The sequence below is a fragment of the Doryrhamphus excisus genome, chromosome 8, assembly GCF_030265055.1.
Source record: "Doryrhamphus excisus isolate RoL2022-K1 chromosome 8, RoL_Dexc_1.0, whole genome shotgun sequence".
NCBI classification, from domain to species: domain Eukaryota; kingdom Metazoa; phylum Chordata; class Actinopteri; order Syngnathiformes; family Syngnathidae; genus Doryrhamphus; species Doryrhamphus excisus.
The window spans coordinates 10,562,657-10,581,404 of NC_080473.1; the positions used below are offsets into that span (position 1 = coordinate 10,562,657).

At 40.9% G+C, this 18,748-nt stretch overlaps 3 protein-coding genes across 5 annotated transcripts in view; 1 reads left to right on the forward strand and 2 right to left on the reverse strand.

Moving 5' to 3' along the window:
* Window positions 1-196: 196 nt before the first annotated feature.
* Window positions 197-6,590, reverse strand: LOC131134358 (uncharacterized). The gene is made up of 8 exons (XM_058079536.1): window positions 5,450-6,590; window positions 3,860-4,064; window positions 3,220-3,349; window positions 2,331-2,424; window positions 2,111-2,247; window positions 1,886-2,028; window positions 1,612-1,809; window positions 197-1,499 (listed from the first exon to the last, which is right to left on the reverse strand). Exons 2-8 carry the CDS (start codon window positions 3,868-3,870, stop codon window positions 1,382-1,384), a joined length of 831 nt encoding a protein of 276 aa, XP_057935519.1. The 5' UTR covers window positions 3,871-4,064; window positions 5,450-6,590; the 3' UTR covers window positions 197-1,381.
* The window catches only part of LOC131134353 (WD repeat-containing protein 49-like), a 50,954-nt gene continuing 37,568 nt past the window's right edge, over window positions 5,363-18,748 (forward strand). The window contains exons 1-2 of the mRNA XM_058079519.1: window positions 5,363-5,712; window positions 6,220-7,490. The gene's annotated coding sequence lies outside the window, so the exon portion shown is untranslated. The remainder of the gene's footprint in view (window positions 5,713-6,219; window positions 7,491-18,748) is intronic.
* Window positions 6,746-17,734, reverse strand: serpini1 (serpin peptidase inhibitor, clade I (neuroserpin), member 1). 3 transcript variants are annotated; one of them, XM_058079523.1, is made up of 9 exons: window positions 17,615-17,734; window positions 11,885-12,169; window positions 11,393-11,623; window positions 11,122-11,316; window positions 8,623-8,827; window positions 8,428-8,525; window positions 7,448-7,534; window positions 7,145-7,234; window positions 6,746-6,896 (listed from the first exon to the last, which is right to left on the reverse strand). In XM_058079523.1, the coding sequence occupies exons 2-9, from the start codon at window positions 12,153-12,155 to the stop codon at window positions 6,820-6,822; spliced, it is 1,254 nt and encodes a 417-aa protein (XP_057935506.1). In that variant the 5' UTR covers window positions 12,156-12,169; window positions 17,615-17,734; the 3' UTR covers window positions 6,746-6,819. The 3 variants fall into 3 exon arrangements, 2 of the variants coding, with proteins under 2 accessions (XP_057935506.1, XP_057935505.1); XM_058079522.1 differs by having other exon boundaries at window positions 6,746-7,234; XR_009131387.1 differs by lacking the exon at window positions 6,746-6,896 and having other exon boundaries at window positions 7,179-7,234; window positions 7,311-7,534.

Sequence of the window (18,748 nt, forward strand, 5' to 3'; positions counted from 1 at the left end):
ATACAATGTACAGTAAAATACATATTGCTCATTTGTATATTTTTAAACTGTATTATTTGAATCAAAAGTGGGATTTTAATGACAGCTACAATTGTGTGGAATAAAGAAGATTTCAATTATGTTTTTTTCCATGGCCAGCTATTATTGGATAAATGTAATTGAATCATTGTATTCACTTATCTGTTGGTCATAATTTTTTTTAAACAAATTCAAAGCGGCTCGAGAATGGAGAAAGAAAAACATTTACCCTAAATTGTCAATTTGACAGTCATTTTTATATAACATTGTCTTGAGAGCAGACTGTAAAACAGCTTCAGATGATTACATTTCCAAATGAATCCCCGGAGATCACAAGCGTCTCCTTGACCTGTATCTTGTCTGCTGCTGCAGCTCATTTACTCGCCTCTCTGCCGACACGTGCAGCGAGATAAGCCTTGTACACTTTTACATTCATGCCAATGAGGCATTTAAGTGGCAGTTTGTGCCTGTTTTAAGTGCTTGTTAGTGAGATGGTGCCCTGCTTTCTGCTTGATCTGATAATAAAAAGCAGGCACACATGACTATTTATTTAGGGTTTGGGACTTGACCAATAAAACATGTTTTTCTTTGCAGGTGCAGCTTAAAAGTGACTGCATTAATTCCAGCGCAGAGAAGGCACACACATTTGTATTTAGATCATGTTTTTTTCTTCAAATCGATATGTAATTTATTTGCAAAAGCCAATCAACTTAGAAACAAACCATATTTGGGAGGCATTTATCTTTAAATCTCAGGTAACTGACGTTCCATTCAAAATGTGATAATACCTTTTTTTTTTTTTTTTTTTTACTAGTTTATTAATATTACCACTAACTTTGAAGTTGACACTTAAAATGTAAATCCGTAAAAAAAACTATTCATAGTGCTTCAGTCTTATTCCAAAATGGGAAAAAAAATATTTTTCCTTAAAATTCTACAAACGACACCCTATAAACATTATTTGTTTTTATATGTTATCAAAAGTATTAAATATAAAACACTAACATGTGCATAAGTATTCACTTTTTTACATTTGCAAACATTTCGCAAAAATATTGTGTGCCTTTTTCAGATGAAGCGTATGCAAAACAATATATTTAAAAAAAAAAAAGCAGTATTGCGATCGGCCTTATCTTCATGCTCAATATTTTCCTTCACTGATTCCATTCCTGTCATTGTCACAATGAAACTAAAATATTTAAGAAAGACATGGCAATGGATTCTTCTATCCTCCAACTAACTCTTTCAGGTCTGTTTTTTTTTGGCATTTGTTTGGCACGTTTAAAATAAAATAAAAAAAATCAGTAAAAAGTTTCTCTTCAGTCCAGTTTTGAAGACAACTTATATCCGTTTGTGTAAAATGTTATAAGATGTTGCACATTCTGGTGATTTGTGGGGAGTGTAATCCAGTGTGGATGTTGTCTTCTGGCAGTTTAGGGACTCCATCCAGGATCTCAAGGTTTGGCAAACAGGAGAAAACACTGCAGGGGAGGAAGTGAGTGAGTGAAGTTACACTTTGAAGTTAGCCTTTTTTAATACTAAAATGAAATATTCAGCCAATTAAATGTAGTCTTAATAATTCTAGCAATTTACCGTGCACGGTAGTCTTGAGTAAAGGTGACAGGATTGCGAGTCAGGTTTAAGGATCGTAGAGGACTGTTCCTCAGAGTGTCCAGTCCCCCCAGGGAGCTGATGGCATTCTCGGACAAACAAAGTTGTTCCACAACTGGCAGTTTTGGCAACTGGCGTAAACACACCAGGTGATTACAGTGCAGATTTAGAATCCTGCACCTGATTAAAAACCACATCATGGCGTCAGTGCGCAGGAGGCTTTTATTGTGGAAGGATGTGCTGTTCTACATACTACCTTGGCAGACGGACAGAACTCAGGTTGCTGAGAGAGTTGTCAACCAGCTGCAATTGCTCCACGCGGATCAACCTGCGGAGGATGCGGAGGAAGTTCTCTTGCTGGAAAGGATCCCCCAAATCCTGGTAGGATAGATTTAACTCCTGAGAGGAAGCAGCAGTTAGAAGGGGAAGACATCTCACTCTCTCTCTCTTTCTTTCACATCATGTCAACAAACAAACTGACCAGACAGTTCTCCCAGTTCTCTTGTTTTCTCTCCTCCCAACTCTGTCCTTCCTCCTCTGTCCTCATCCTCCTCATTCTCCATCTCTCCACACCAGCTGCATCCCTATCTTTGTGAGAGATCTCCTCAGGACATGGCCCTTTGGATGACACCATTTTTAAAACATCAGCTAATGGCAGTTGTAATAATTTCATGTTTTGTAATTGTATTTCATAGCGAGACCTTCTCTGACCCTGGGACAGCTCAGCTGATCACCGGTGAGGTCGCACTGCGGCAGGCGATGCCATGATACAAACCGGAAGCGACTGGACGGAAGCTGGAAGGAAAGAATTCCCAAAAAAAAGAAATTAAGTGGAAATGAACTTTCCACTAAATTGCATTTTTGCAGTATGGACAAAAAACAGCAGAAAGCTCCTGTCATATAGATGATCTTTGACGAGGAGGCAAAGTGCTTATGTTGTTGAGAATTTTTTTGACTTGTGTTTTTGTAGTAGATCCTTAAGAACAGGGTGGCACGGCGGTCGAGTGGTTAGCGCGCAGACCTCACAGGGTTCAATTCCACCCTCGGCCATCTCTGTGTGGAGTTTGCATGTTCTCCCCGTGCATGCGTGGGTTTTCTCCGGGTACTCCGGTTTCCTCCCACATTCCAAAAACATGCTAGGTTAATTGTCCATAGGTATGGAAAATTGTCCATATTCCAAATTGTCCATAGGTATGAATGTGAGTGTAAATGGTTGTTTGTCTATATGTGCCCTGTGATTGGCTGGCGACCAGTCCAGGGTGTAAGACAGCTGGGATAGGCTCCAGCACCCCTGCGACCCTCGTGAGGAAAAGCGGTAGAAAATGAACGAATTAATCCTTAAAAACAACAGAGGAAAGCATCTCTGTTGTGTAGAAGATCTTTGACTTTTTCCGTAGCTTTTTAAAATCAGAAAAGCAATCCTGAAATAGAGGATCTTTAAAAAAAGAGCATGGCGGTCTTGTTATGTTGAAGATCGTTGACTTGCTGTGATGCTCTGATCGATTGGCCAATGATCAAAATCGTCACAAAATCATGTGATCAGCATAAACCGGGCACAAAATAGTGTTGCAAGGTGTATCTATCACTTACAGGTGTGGATCCAAGTCCAGAATCAGAACTGTGGTGCACAGATGCAGGTAAGTGTGCCACACCGAGTTCAGAGTAGCGGGACGAGTGAGATTTAGGAAGGCTGCCACTCAATGTGTTCACATCTGAAGAACTGAGAGGGGAAAGTGAGGAAGAAGAAGAAGAACACTTTGTTAGTACGGGAAGTTCAGTGTGTGCGGACTGAGAACCCGACCCCCCCGGCTGAGTCCTTGTGTTACAGGCAGGGACACCTGAGCAGGTCTACCACTGCTTTATAATGTGTGCTGTTCTATTATTGATACTGTCTCTTTAAATGCAGAGTTCCAAATGAACCGGTATGAACTTTAGTTATGTGCCGAGGGGTCAAGGATGAGTCATGATGATATTTATTTTCTACGTTTACTCATATCTTTACACACACTGGCCACAACATTAGGTACACCTGCTATCAAAGTGTTATCCTGCTAATGTGGCACAATAACAGCTCTCAGTATGATGGATATTTCTATATTAACACACGCAATAATACATATCAAAGCAGCACGGTAATAATAATAACTTTCCATACATTATACAGACAGAAGTGATAAACAAGTCATTTTTATAATTGATGCATATTTAAATAAGTTGAAATAGATCTCACCTTTCTGACATGTCCCGATCTTGTGCAGATAAACGCTGTCGTTCTTTAACAACACATAGCTAGCGCTTCTTTCGGGCTGCGTGAATCTGCAGCTTTGACCCATGGAGGCAGACGCTCTTTGTTCCGAGTCCTCCCGCTCTTAGGCTGCCTCAAGTCAGGTGAGACGCTCCCATAGTGCTACAGGAATGTCACTCCTGTGCGTTGCCTAGCGACAGTGTGCAAGTGAGGAGGGTGGATATGAGGGATATATATATATATATATATATATGAATTGGGAGTTAGGATGAAAAATTAATTCATGTAGCAATTTAATATTGAATGAAGCAGATGAGAGGGATTTATTTATTTTTATTTTTTTTACATATCATGTTTTAATGAGCTGCCTTTGCTTGTTACGTAATAACCTGGCTGCTGCTGCTAGTATCAAGTTACTGCTCTAAATTTGTCCACTGTGTTTGTCTAACATTCTTGTGCGTTCATGCTTTCATTTCATTGAACTTGGAAATTGAACAACTCAACCCAAAACAATACATGGAGCTAATTGCAAGGCTAGTTTTTTATTATTAATATCATTATTATTAATATTAATTATGGGCTGCATGGCGTGTGAGTGGTTAGCACGCAGACCTCACAGCGAGGAGACCAGGGTTCAATCCCACCCTCGGCCATCTCTGTGTGTGGAGTTTTCATGTTCTCCCCGTGCATGCGTGGGTTTTCTCCGGGGACTCCGGTTTCCTCCCACATTCCAAAAACATTCCAAATTGTTCATAGGTATGAATGTGAGTGTGAATGGTTGTTTGTCTATATGTGGCCTGTGATTGGTTGGCAATCAGTCCAGGGTGTTCATTCATTTTCTACCGCTTTTTTCTTCATGAGGGTCGTGGGGGGTGCTGGAGCCTATCCCAGCTGTCTTCGGGCGAGAGGCAGGGTACACCCTGGACTGGTTGCCAGCACAATCACAGGGCACATATAGACAAACAACCATTCACACTCACATTCATATCTATGGACAATTTGGAGTCGCCAATTAACCTAGCATGTTTTTGGAATGTGGGAGGAAACCGGAGTGCCAGGAGAAAACCCACGCATGCACGGGGAGAACATGCAAATGTCACACAGAGATGGCTGAGGGTGGAATTGAACCCTGGTCTCCTAGCTGTGAAGTCTGCATGCTAACCACTCGACCGCCGTGCCATCTACTTTTGAGAACAGTCTTTCAAAAAATGCTGGCTTTTCCTCTCTATGGAAAGACAGCAGTGACAAGCACCCTCCAGAACCCGTACGCACCTCTGCATATGATTTCTGTGTGTTTTATTGCACAATGAACAAGAACAACGATGTCACACTTACATTAAAGATATTACACAGGTTGTAGAAGGTCAAGGTGTATAGTAATAATGTTATGTATGTTATGTTATATAATGTTATATATAATGTTTTATAAATATAAAATGACAGGCGCCATGATCCAATTGTCTGTGTTAGTAGGCGGGGCTTGTTCAATTAACAGTGGCGGGGTCAACCAGACCCACCTGGTCCTAACCAAGGCCACCTGCTACTTAGGCTGGGTAGAGGTAGCCGGTGACTCACCTTGCAGTCTCGTAGCAGACCTCGGCTCCGGTTCATCTGTACTCCTCGCTCGCTAGCGTCTCCACATCTGGGAAAAGTTGTCGCCCATGACCTCCTAACCGGAAAACTTTTTATAGTTATCCTTTTTTCCTGGTGAGCAGCTAGCTACTGCTTCCGGTGCGGGACCCGGAGTTCCATCCATTTTTTTTTTCACCCTCTGCTTGAGCTTGTCACATTAAAGAGTGTAAAGCCGAAGAAGAGAAGTCCGAGGCGGAGTGTAGAAGGTAGGAGCAAAGTTTATTTTCTTGTTCAACATAATTCACACTCGTAACTGTAGCGAAAGAAGACCCCCCCCACCCCCCCATAACCGCAATGGTTCCCAACGTCATTCATTCGGGTGCCAACACCCTCAACTTTAATAGTTCCTCGGTCAATTATGTTCGAACCCCCTTCCCTAGCACTACAAATGGCGGCTGATTTATCTTGCGTTTCTCACCAGCATTTGATCAGGAAACTTACAATTGCAGCATTTACTTACAACAAATTTTAAATTCTTTATTTTATGATACATTATTATTTTTTTTTATTTGACCAGATTTACTGAACACATCCAACTCAATGATCTAAATGTACAGTGACAATGTCTTTGTTGTATTAAATACTGCAATAGAAAAGCCATAAAAAATACACTTAAGCTTAGGAACATTTCTATTTTTATTGAGTATAAGAGTGAATACAGCTGGTGTTATTGTTTCTTCCTCTATGTACTGTACATCCTTAAAATGGTGCAGTGGACCTTTTTCAGTGCGCCTGGAAGCCCTGCTTGGTCTCTATGGCAACCCGCCTTAGTTCTGCAGTCTCCTCAGCTCACCTGTCAGACACCCAGCTCCAGGCTTCCTCAACCGCATTTGATATAAGGCATTTTAGTTTATCGGCAGTTTAATTGTGTGCCTAACGTGTATAAAAACGACTAGAATGCGGTCTGCTGTTTTGTAGTATTACTAAGAGCCGTTGTATGAGGACGCTATGTTTGCTCCACAATAAATACTCAGCATATATGGTACACATGTTAAATATAATTGAAATAAAGCTGCAAGTAGTGGGTGTTAATGTTTCAAATGGTGTATTGTGTATAAAGCTGCTGAACTCAGAAGTGCTTCCGCATGAATATCATGTGTACTTATAGAATATTACTTTACCATGGAATATTTACAACTTACAACTCCTGCATTTCTGCATCCATATAGATTCCAGTATCAAAACACCTTGCAATATATACATACTTTTCTCAACACACTTTCTCATTCTGCATAATAATTGGTTGATATCTTTATAAAATATATCTGAAGGTGATGATAGAAGTAGTGAGAATGAGTGACTTTACGCCACGGTTATATGAAGTCAAAGTCGTGGTCGTTCGGCTCGATGACCTCTGGGGTCATGACCCGACCCATGAAGAGGATGGACCCTGGAGGGAAAGAAAAACACACGTACTGGATGGTGTGTGAGTTACTTAATGCAGTTCAATGTGACCTCTAATGTGGTTTAATTAATAATACAGGTGGTCGGTGGCTTACGGCGTTTCACCATTTTGTGTAGATGTGAACCAGACGTGCCCTGAACACCTCCCCAGGGAGTTCATGAACCCAATCGTCTCAACTTGTGAGCTGAGTGTTTCGTGATGCCCCTCATAAAAACAAACATTCACATACATACCTGTTCTCCGGTTTCTGATGACGAAGAAAAATGGGTGATCAGCCATGACTTGTGGGTACAGAACAAGAGTCCTGGTCAGGGCGATCATTCCTGGAAGAGGACATAGGAGAGTCAACCATGTAATCCACCGCCAGAAGGGGGCAGTCGAAGTATCACAAGCTCTCACACGTTACATGCTATGACAGCCTGTTGCTTTTCGTTCTTGTGTCTGTCCTGCTTGGTTCTCTTCTGTTTGCCAATCAGCTCCTTACCCTGCCCCGTCTAGCCTCGTCACGTGTACTATAATTAAACACAGAAGTCTACCTGATCCGACGGCACCCTCGGCTCCCTCCTCAGTCACCTCCAGGTAGGCCTTTTGTACCGCCATCCCGATATAAAGATTCTCCTTGTCTGAATCAAGCACACACAGACAAAACACACAAAATGAGACAAAAATCTACCGTATATACAAAATACTCAAAAAGGAAACTCAAAAAGGAAAACTGGGAAATAAACAAGCAAAACAGGATTCCTTATGTATGGAGCTCATGTTTCATACATGCGTTATTGTTGCTTCATTTCTCCACCACTACATATACGTGCACTTTTCTCTCACCGGATCTATTTTTACAAGCGGATGCGACAGTTTCAACCTGCCCACTCGATGGCAGTTACCTTGGTTACCTTAGAAAGTACAAAGGGCTACTTCAGTGCAGCAAAGCAGCAGAAACACTGAGCCAACTACCAATGACTACTTACTTTGCATTCATACACAAACCACGTTTAAATGTCACAACAGTTTTAAAGTAGCACATTCATTCATTAATTTTCTACCGCTTATCTTCACGAGAGTCGCGGGGGCGTGCTTGAGCCTATCCCAGCTGTCTTTGGGCGAGAGGCGGGGTACACCCTGGACTGTTCGCCAGCCAATCACAGGGCACATTCATACCTATGGACAATTAACCTAGCATGTTTTTGGAATGTGGGAGAAAACCCACGCATGCACGGGGAGAACATGCAAACTCCACACAGAGATGGCCGAGGGTGGAATTGAACTCAGGTCTCCTAGCTGTGAGGCCTGTGTGCAAACCACTTGTCCGCCGTGCAACCCCGAAAGTACCACATGTGGTTTGCAAAAAAAAAAAAAAAACGGTTCTGGGTTTGAATCTTTTCTATGACCTCAATGGGGAATTTGTGCTTATTTGTTTGTTGACTGGCAACCAGTCCCTGATGTACCCCACCTGAGAGAGGCTCCAAATCCATAGATAATGAATGGATGGCCGTTATAAAGCTCTAGGCGTCACCTGTCATGGCGGAGAGGTCAGCATCTTTAGTGAAGATGCTCTTTATGCCCAGCTCTTCCAAACTGTCTTTGAGGTCGATTTTCTGCTCCACTTTGAACCTATGCAACATCACAACGATAAACACATTCATAAATATCAGAAAAGGCAGATTTATACAGCTCTGGCATTGTCTTAAGGGTTTGACTGATCTCTTACCGGGGTAGATACACCTCCACCTTCTGCTGTTTCACATTGTTAGCCCATTCCTCCAGTAGTGATGCTTTGATGATGGGCTCCAGAGAAGCGAGCGGTACTTCCTGCCGAGGTAGCACGATCATCATGGACACGTCGTCTCCCTCGTACGGCATCTCTAACACCTGGTAAACACCACCAGCTTCCTGGGAGCCATCGCTAAACTCACCTGGGAGGGAAAATCAGTGTGAAATAAGCCAGCAACCACACACACACACACACACACACATCATGTACCTGCTTACAAGCTACCACATAACTGTACGCCTCTAGGGACATTGAACAACGTGACTGATGGCAGTGTGACTATGAGTTGAATTAATAATCGATACTTATAGTAACAGTAATTTCATTAACTGTTACTTAAATCCTTGCATACTTAAAACTCAATCTTAATTAATCGTGATATTCCTAAATGTGCAGTTCTATAGGCTTATGTTTTTCACTTACATCAAAATGTGAGTACCAGTTCGTTAAATTCAGTACTGGATAATAGAGGGGTGTCAAAAGCTTGGGCTTCAGCTTCCTGGTCCATAGAGGACATCTCTTCTACTCTTCTTTCTCTCTCGTTTTCCTCATTCATCAACTCTTTAAAGTACTCTTTTCCATCTTCCCATCACACTACTGCCATCTGTCAGTACACTTCCATTCCTATCCTTGACCACCCTAAACTGCTGCACGTCCTTCTCATCTCTGGCTCTCTACCTTGCCAACCTGTAGAGAGACATCTCGCCCTCCTTTTTTCTTTTATTTATCAGGATCGAAAAATGTATTTATACCAAAAAAGTAATTAAACTAGACAAATGAAAACACATTAAAACATGGCTTTCCATTTCGTAATAGCAAAGGCAAAACAAAAGGAGAAAAAAAAGTTTTATGTTTGACATTCCTTGTATCTTCCCTTTCTTTGTGACTCTCAAAGTTGAGGCAACAATGCTGCAAGGCACTGAGGTTGTATAACTTAACAGTCTTGAAAATGAAAACACAGGTTTCTCTCTAAGGACCTGTCCCTATTCTTCAAACCCGTCTGTCTCACACACACACAAGTAAACTCCCGATAAACAAACAGGCCAATCAGTAGACTTGCACCCTGTGAATGTGTATGCAAGTGTGCAATCGCACTGCACCAAAATAGCTCAAATGCACCAACTTTAAAAGTGATGCAATAAGAGGATGATGTCATTTCCTTTGGCAGCCCTTCTTATTAAAAAAAAAAAGGACAACAACTTTGCAGTGTTGCAGTGTATTGCTTCACTCAAATACAAAGTGTATGAAAGCTGTCATTTTTAATCCTGTTAACCAACTAATTCAGCAGTTTTAACCCTTAGATGCATAAGTGGGTCAAAAATGACCCGGTCAAGTTGTTTTCTTGAAATATCTTCATAATGAAAATTTTTCATCATTTCATATTCCAGGTATTCCTCAAAAAACATGTTTTTGCTATCATACCATTCACATTTTTAACTTATCTTTTATAAATTTTAAGAAATTTTAGTTTTTCTATTACTACCCCAACCTTCCATAAGTGGGTCAAAAATGACTCGGTCAGATTGTTTTCTTGAAATATCTTCATAATGAAAATTTTTCATCATTTCATATTCCAGGTATTCCTAAAAAAACATGTTTTTAATTCATGCTATTCACATTTTTAACTTACCTTTTTATAAATTTTAAGAAATTTTAGTTTTTGTATTACTACCCCAACCTTCCATAAGTGGATCAAAAATGACCCGGTCAGGTTGTTTTCTTGAAATATCTTCGTAATGAAAAATTTTCATCATTTCATATTCCAGGTATTCCTAAAAAAAAACATGTTTTAATATCATACCATTCACATTTTTAACTTACCTTTTATACATTTTAAGAAAATTTTGTTTTTGTGTTACGACCCCAACCGTCCACAAGTGGGTAAAAAATGACCCGCATGCATTTTCTATGGAATCCAATAGGAACCTTTTGATTCTTATCAACTTTGGATGTCAGGAATAAATTAACTGTAGACCACATAGACTATATCAGAAGTGTCACCCCTCAGGAAGATTATTTTACACATAAAGTGCTAATACAACAAGTATTATCTTCATATAATATTGTGTATGTGTCTTTCATGACAGTTAGTATTATCAACATATTAGCCTACTTTATAACTAGCTGACACAAGCTGGGTAACATTACTATATGTATTACTCTTTTGTTTCCTCATCCACGCCTTGGCTGCTAGATACACAGCTGAAATGGTCCTACAGATGCTGGATGAAATCATTCTTGTGTGGTCCTAAATATAATACTAAATATCATACAAGTGATTATTGCTAACCAAAATGGCAAAATTGGCATAAAAACGCATTGATTTTAGTATGGGTCATTTTTGACCCACTTATGGAAGAGTGTGGGGTCCAGTCACTCGTGCATCTAAGGGTTAAATAAACTGCAATCAAATGTATACTTCTTGTCTTAACCTACCATAGTAGAAGTCTCCTTGTTGGTACATCATGAGTGTCTGGACTTCTGAGCCGTCATCTCTGCTAAAGGAGAAGGTTCTGGTGTTTTCTGGTCTGAACTGGTTTTTCCACGAGCCTCTGAAGTAGACCGCATTGACCAGGGTTAGACGAGTCACACTGCTGAAGTCCTCAGCGGATAGAAGATCACAGATCTTACCTATAAGGAGTAATGTGTCCACCTTAATTCCTTTTAAAAGTAGCACAAGTCCAATTGATCGTCTTTTTTTACTCACTCTCCGTATGATTCTCCACCCAGTTATTGATCTGCTCGGCCACAGCTGCCGATTCACTGAAGTCGACGGTCTCCACGTTGGCGTGGAAATACTTGTTCATCATGTGCAGGAATTCAGGGTTAAAGGTGATGCCCTCTTGCAGGAAGAGACTGTTGGCGAAGCGGATTGTGTACTGTTTGTCATCCGCGGAGAGGGCTGCTGTCAGGTTTTGGAGCAAAGAGAACTCCACCCCTGGATGATAGAAGTACATATATTCATAATGCAAGACATAAAGAAAAATATCAGACCCCAGTTAGTTCCTTATGTACTCTCAAAAGGCATAATATTGTGAAAAAAATAGCAATGAGACTAAAATAAAAAAAAGTAATACCAGTCTAGTGTCTCGATAAAGTCTGAAGACACGATAATTACGACCGTCCTGTGCCCCCATTTGCATCAAACCCCAACTCCTCGACCTGCAAGCCAAAGCTAAAGCCAACCACGGATTGTCACCTGGCAACAAGTGTGTAAATCCAACCCCGTGTCGAATCTCCTCCAGCGACACTCCCCTGGCTCCCAGTTCCACCATGCCCAGGGCCGTGACCAAGCTCAGGGGGGAAAAAATAACGTTGTCTTGGCCCCCCGCTGCCTGGAGCTGATGGTACAGTCTGATTGAGAATTTTGATGTGATGTCCTCTGGAATGTCCACCGCCTGGCCACCGTAGCCCGGCAACAGAATGGAGAGGAAGAAAAGGAGCGGGGACGAAATGTCCAGGATCCACATTTCTGCAGTGACAGCTTAGTGGGAAAAGGGAGATAAAGAGAGGTAGGGATTGACAAGCAGAGATGAAAGATGAGCAAGGATGAACGCAATGAGCTTTAATGATCTAATTTGTGTAAAATATACCTAAAATATTCAAAATCATACTGTTAAATGAAACAACATTGTATCGTCTTTTCACGTCTGGTGATTTTGCTGCTCCAACAAACCAAACAAATGTAGTTCATGAGTCATTATCCCACATTAGACAACATCTCTGCCATCTGCCTTCAATGGAGGTTAATCTTTGTTTAATGAAATGAAGGACTTAAAAATCATCCAGTGCTTTCTGCACTGATCCCTCTGAAGGCAGATGTCAGGTAACTAAAATTACAGTTATCAATGTCCATTCTCATCTACTCTGTTGACAGGCTGGAATCTGCTGGTTTGCTAAAGCCGAGTGCCCGCAGCAACAACAATAGGCAGCAGCGAGAATACCAGTACCTTTTCCGGTTTTCTTTTGTACTGTTCTTTTGTGTGTTTTTCTACCTTTCATTACTACCTTTCATTTCTGTGAGTTATATGTACAGTCATGTAAAAACAACAAGGTGTGCTACTGTGATGCCTCTGCTGACAAAATTCATCACATGACAGTGCTGATATTAGGATTATTAGGATAGGATTAGGCGGATTGACTTGAAAACATGGCTGCCATCAATCAAAATATCTTCCCAGGGGTGTTGAAAAAGGTCAAAATATAAAGTGAGGGGTATATTGCCAAGTATATAATCTACTTTTGAAGGTTCAATTCCACCCTCTGCCATCTCTGTGTGGAGTTTGCATGTTCTCCCCGTGCATGCGTGGGTTTTCTCCGGGTACTCCGGTTTCCTCCCACATTCCAAAAACATGCTAGGTTAATTGGCGACTCCAAATTGTCCATAGGTATGAATGTGAGTGTGAATGGTTGTTTGTCTATATGTGCCCTGTGATGGGCTGGTGATTGGTACCCCACCTCTCGTCCAAAGACAGCTGGGATAGGCTCCAGCACCCCCGCGACCTTCGTGAGGATAAGCGGTAGAAAATGAATGAATGCAGCCGATAGTGTGCACAAATCCTGATTCAAACAAACTTTGCAACAGGGCACATCACCAATTGCCTTTATTCCTTTAAGGACATGTACAGTTAGCTAAGCTACACTAATTACCTTGAACTATCTACTTTCTTTTTGATTGATTTGATTGTCATTTGATTGACTTTGCACGACTCATTATGTGTTATAAAAGCAACAATTCAAGAGACAAGCTATGAGTACTAACAAGACAGGGACTACTGACAGGACACAACAGTGATTGCGATGCATTCTGGGACTTGTAGGATCAGTACTATGTGGCCTGTGTACTACTGGTCAGTTTAGACTGCAACAATGAACCAATACCTTTAGTTATTCATGAAATGACATGTTACGGACCAAACCAAACTCATATTGATTTGGTCCGTCTAGGGCCTATAACCAATTACTCGATTAATCAAAACAACAAGCTTAGTTGCAGACCTAATTTACATAGAATTACTAAGGTTCCTAGCATGACTTGCACCAAGCTATTAAACACACCCCCTTATAACTAACACAACCATATCATCTAGAAAATCCTTTAATCTTGACAATTTGATGAATTCCATGTCAAAGTGATCTGCCTTTTAAAAGCAATCTCTGCCTTCTAATCCGGCAGTTGACATTTGCACAATTAAAAAGTGACGTCAACAGGAAGCTTAATCCTTACTGCCATTTTAACCTTACACCATGCACCGGCATACTTGGGAGGCCAGGGGACTTTACTGAACATAGACATGACTGGATCACATCTACAGGGGCACACACACACACATCCGCTTTGACCTACATGTTCCCACATAAGACAAGGTTACCTTGGCAACAGCAAGTGATGGATGCACACGTACTGTAGAGATAACCTCACCAGACTGGCACACCCCGATCCATTTCTTTTCAAACTGTCTCTGTGTGTCAAGTTCCAGACCATATTTTAGAATTTTTAACAAATAGATTGCTTTAAGACTTCACAACAATACAACTAAATTTGGTTGATTTATATTTATGAACAAGAAATCTTTTCAGATATATATATATATATATATATATATATATATATATATATATATAGGAGACCCGAGTTCAATTCCACCCTCGGCCATCTCTGTGTGGAGTTTGCATGTTCTCCCCGTGCATGCGTGGGTTTTTTTCCGGGTACTCCGGTTTCCTCCCACATTCCAAAAACATGCTAGATTAATTGGCGACTCCAAATTGTCCATAGGTATGAATGTGAGTGTGAATGGTTGTTTGTCTATATGTGCCCTGTGATTGGCTGGCGACCAATCCAGGGTGTACCCCACCTCGTGAGGATAAGCGGCAGAAAATTAATAAATGAATAAATGTATAGTAGTATAGAGTATATCTTCTTCTGGCTGAAAAGTAGTTGAGACTCAACAGTGCCTCTTTTGGTTGAAGACATGCATTAGGTAATGCATTCAGTTACATGGTTAACCAATAATGAACTCCAAACAAATTACTCAATTCTTAACTATAATCGATGATCATACCTATCCATGGTTACCAGTATTTTTCATTAAATATATTCTGTTTAAGTCACATAGTAGCATCATCTTCAATTATCTGTGCTCATGAGCAGGTGATTGCTCAAACTAATTCCCCCTCTATCTGCAGCCTAGCCTCATCTCAGTGGCTTGGCTCATTGCTTGCCTTGTTAGAAAATGACATAATGTGCTCGGGAACCGGCTTCAAGTCCCAGGATGCTCACTGTACACACGAAAGCGGGTGAGGAGAGAGGTTAACAACCCTTTATTAATCCTTACTAACTGGAGCCAGCGGCCAGAGGACAAATGTGAAGAAGTTGTAAATAGAGAGGAAAAATAAATACGGGCAAAGACAATTTGATGAAGAGATCGGTACGTAGTTAAATGGCTGAATGTGAGGAACCCTAGACAGACCACTAGGAAGTGTAGAGGAAAAGTTTAGGTAACAACATGAGTGTCATGATCTGTGTGTTGGCGCCCCGCTGCTCTTTCATTGCAGCGCCCTGACGGGCCCACTTCTGCACACACCTGAGTTCAATCATCCATCGGACTACTTCAGCCCTGCTCACAACTGCACTAATTGCCAGATTGTCCCTCAAGCTTCCACAGTCTTCGTCTGCTGCTCGTCTCCCGCCACGTGCATGCTTCCATTGTTCCTCTGCTTTCTGGCTTTTAAGTTTATAGTCGTGAGTACTTGCCCGTCGGTTTTTGGTACGGTGTTTTTTGTTGTCACCTTTTTGTTTTTCAGTCCGGCACTTTTGAGTGTATGCCTTTGTTTTTGGTTACCGTGTTCTGGCTTGAGTTATTTTGCAGAGCACCCCTTATTTATTTGTACTTTTACACTGTGTGAACTCCTTTTATCCTTCTTCATGGGGGATAAGAGTTGGTAACATGACGGTCTGCATAGGCTCGGATATGGAGGATACCTAACCCATGAAGGGACTTACAATGGCGCACAGGAGTGGAGACGGTGGAACCCTATGGGGAAGGAAATCTGCCAGACGGTTAAAGCCGGGCCCATGGTCACATGGTCACACTAGTTAGGGACATGATATTGTCTTCCATGCAAATTCCTGTGAGGTCTACATTTTTGGTACAATCCAAATACAGCAACCGTCAGCATGCACGTACTTTACTTCCGGACAAACCGAGATTAATAGTAGTTTTATTTTCTGCAGTTAGTGCACAGTGGATTTTAGCCTGGGAAGATACACAGTATGTATTTCATTACACACACACACACATTTAGAAGGTTTTGGCTGTCACATCACACAACCCTGCATCCTTGGTCTTGTTTGGTTTCGCAAGGCTGATTCCAAAGACATTTAATTATTGAAATGCAATTAGTGCAGTGCTTGGAAGGAATACGCAGAACACACTGACACTGCTCACTGATGCTGAGCATAACACACACACACACAGGAACAAGCAGGCAGCATATCAGAGAGAGATACTAAAATGAGATTAAATATATCACAACATCTGTACACATGTTTATCCAGAGATTATGACTAGAATAAATGTGGTTTGTTAGAATTCAGACATGCACATCATTTCTAAACATAAAAAAATATGAGAAGGTGGGATTTGAATTTATCACATACTACAGTATTAATTGGCCCTGTACCCTAGAAACCGCCCATGAATGATACGGGAAAAGGCCGAAATGATACTGTGTCAAAGCCCAGGGCAGTGATACTGATAAAATATAGAGTTTAACCATGTCCAGTATCAGACGCCGTAGCTGTCAATCAGAGCGCGCTGCTCTGGTATCGTTCCCGTGAAACAACCAATCAGAGAACAGCGTACGAGCGTGAACACACAGCATTTGTTTTGCTGCCGTCTGTGCTCTGTCAACATGTCAGCGGTTGACACTCTCGGCGAAAGACAAATAGGGAAAATAGCAAACAGAATAATAGAAATGGAATGTGGTAGATCTGGTTGAGGATCATGACAATCAACATGTGAAATACAGTAGAACCTCCCTTCTGGGATACCTTTTAAAGCTTGTGCTTGTATTTTAAGTTGTATTATTGCAGCGCCACACTAGTTTTTGTCCATATTCCCTTCGGTTTGATAACACTTTCAGCCAGTATTTACCAGCGAGTTGCTATTCTGTGACCGGACAATACTGTATGGGAGAATGACCAGCAATTTCATTTGAATAACTGTTATTCAAACAATTCTAAATTAACATATCCAAATCAACATGCAATGTTGCATAAAATGGATTGATGCAAATGCATGTATTTTTAATTAATTACAATTTCTCTTGTGACATACATGAAATTGTTTTTCTAGCAATGTACTATTGAATTATTGAATGACATTTGGTGGATTTCTACCTGTATAAAGCAATTATTGATTGCCAATCACAAATTCATGTGTGTGTGTGTGTGTGTGTGTGTGTGTTGCGCAGGGGTGGGGAGGAGTTGTAAGGGTAGAATAGGAGCAGGATATTACAATCTGCTTCGTAAATTCACACCCACCATCATGCCATCATGTATTTTCAAGGACAAGAACCTCCACATTGGATGCATAAAATGATTCATACGGCAACAGGCACCGACAATGATAAAATAATAAATAATACTAAACGTTTTCATGTATATAAATGTATAAATGTGATTTTGTGCGTTTGTCATTAATTCCCACAGCAGATAATAGGAGATCAAAATGCATTCAATACAATACAACAGTAATGACAATGGCACGGTCCCATCTCTGCACATTTATACACATAATTATGTGACACATGTCTGCATTAATATCACAAAAGCTGTAGCTTAATTAAAGAATGGCCCCGGTCCTCATCACATTTGTTCGTGCGAATCATTGCTGACTTTACGAGGATCGTGTAAAACTGCTCTTACCGATGGTTAGTGTAGATGAGCGATGCTTGAGTTGATGTGTCCCTGCCTCTCTACGACTGCCGCTCTCCTCCAGCACCGCAGATTACTGCATGCTGTTTTGCCGCAGACCCCGCCCCCCTGCACGCCAATTGGTCAATAAACTGTCCAGCAAAGAGCATAACATAGAAAAGACCGTTCCGTCCCTTGCGTTTCCTATGTTGCCGCCTAAAGTGTCGTTAGCATACATATTTACACACCTGGCCGTCCTCATTGCGTCTCTTATAATCCCTTAAAGCTTTAAAAATGTTATCCGTAATGGACAGAGGAAATAAGTAGTTAACGTGAAGCAAATACATACTTATTACTTAATATTTTCGTTTGTGACGACACAAACCGGGTGGAGGGAGAACTATCTTAATCTAGTTAGACCGAACGAGTTTGACAATTAGCTTTTTTTCAAGTGTTTACTATATTTACTCATAATTTTCACCTAAAGATAATCTTACGTAGATGTATAACTAAATAAATATTATACTTTGGGCTGCCGTGTGAGAATACGTGATAGCCTTTCAAGTACTTCCGCAGTACGTCCAGCAGCTATTTGGGATTTGTAGTCTTAATTCAATGGATAGTATTAAGGGGACTTGCCGAGAGAACTACAACTCAATAGTTGAGAACAAGCGTCAACATCACTCTCCTTCATTTGGGTTACAGTTTTGTGAAGCGGCACAAATTTTCCGAATCAAACACAAAAGTGAAAAGAACGAGCGATACGGTTGGTCTTAACTCGCTCTTTGTTTATTTTTTCATGTCACGTTTATGTAGTAATGGCGTTCGCAGTACTGCATTTGAATAGTCACGACATCACCATCTAAACTGCTAAGCTCTCAACAACATACTAATGTTACTCAGAGTGGCTATTAACTGTCTTTTTGTAAGTTTTATTATTTTTAAGTAAATAATCTGTACGTATCCGGTGAAATGGTTGAACTGGTTTCAGACCCAGCAACGATACATTAATTTGATATAGGAATGTGATATAGGATTAATATTCATCGATCCGTTTTTTTATGCCGCTTATCCTCACTAGGGTTGTTGGTATGCTGGAACCTATACCAGCTGACAAGAGGCAGAGTATACTGTAAATTATTATTT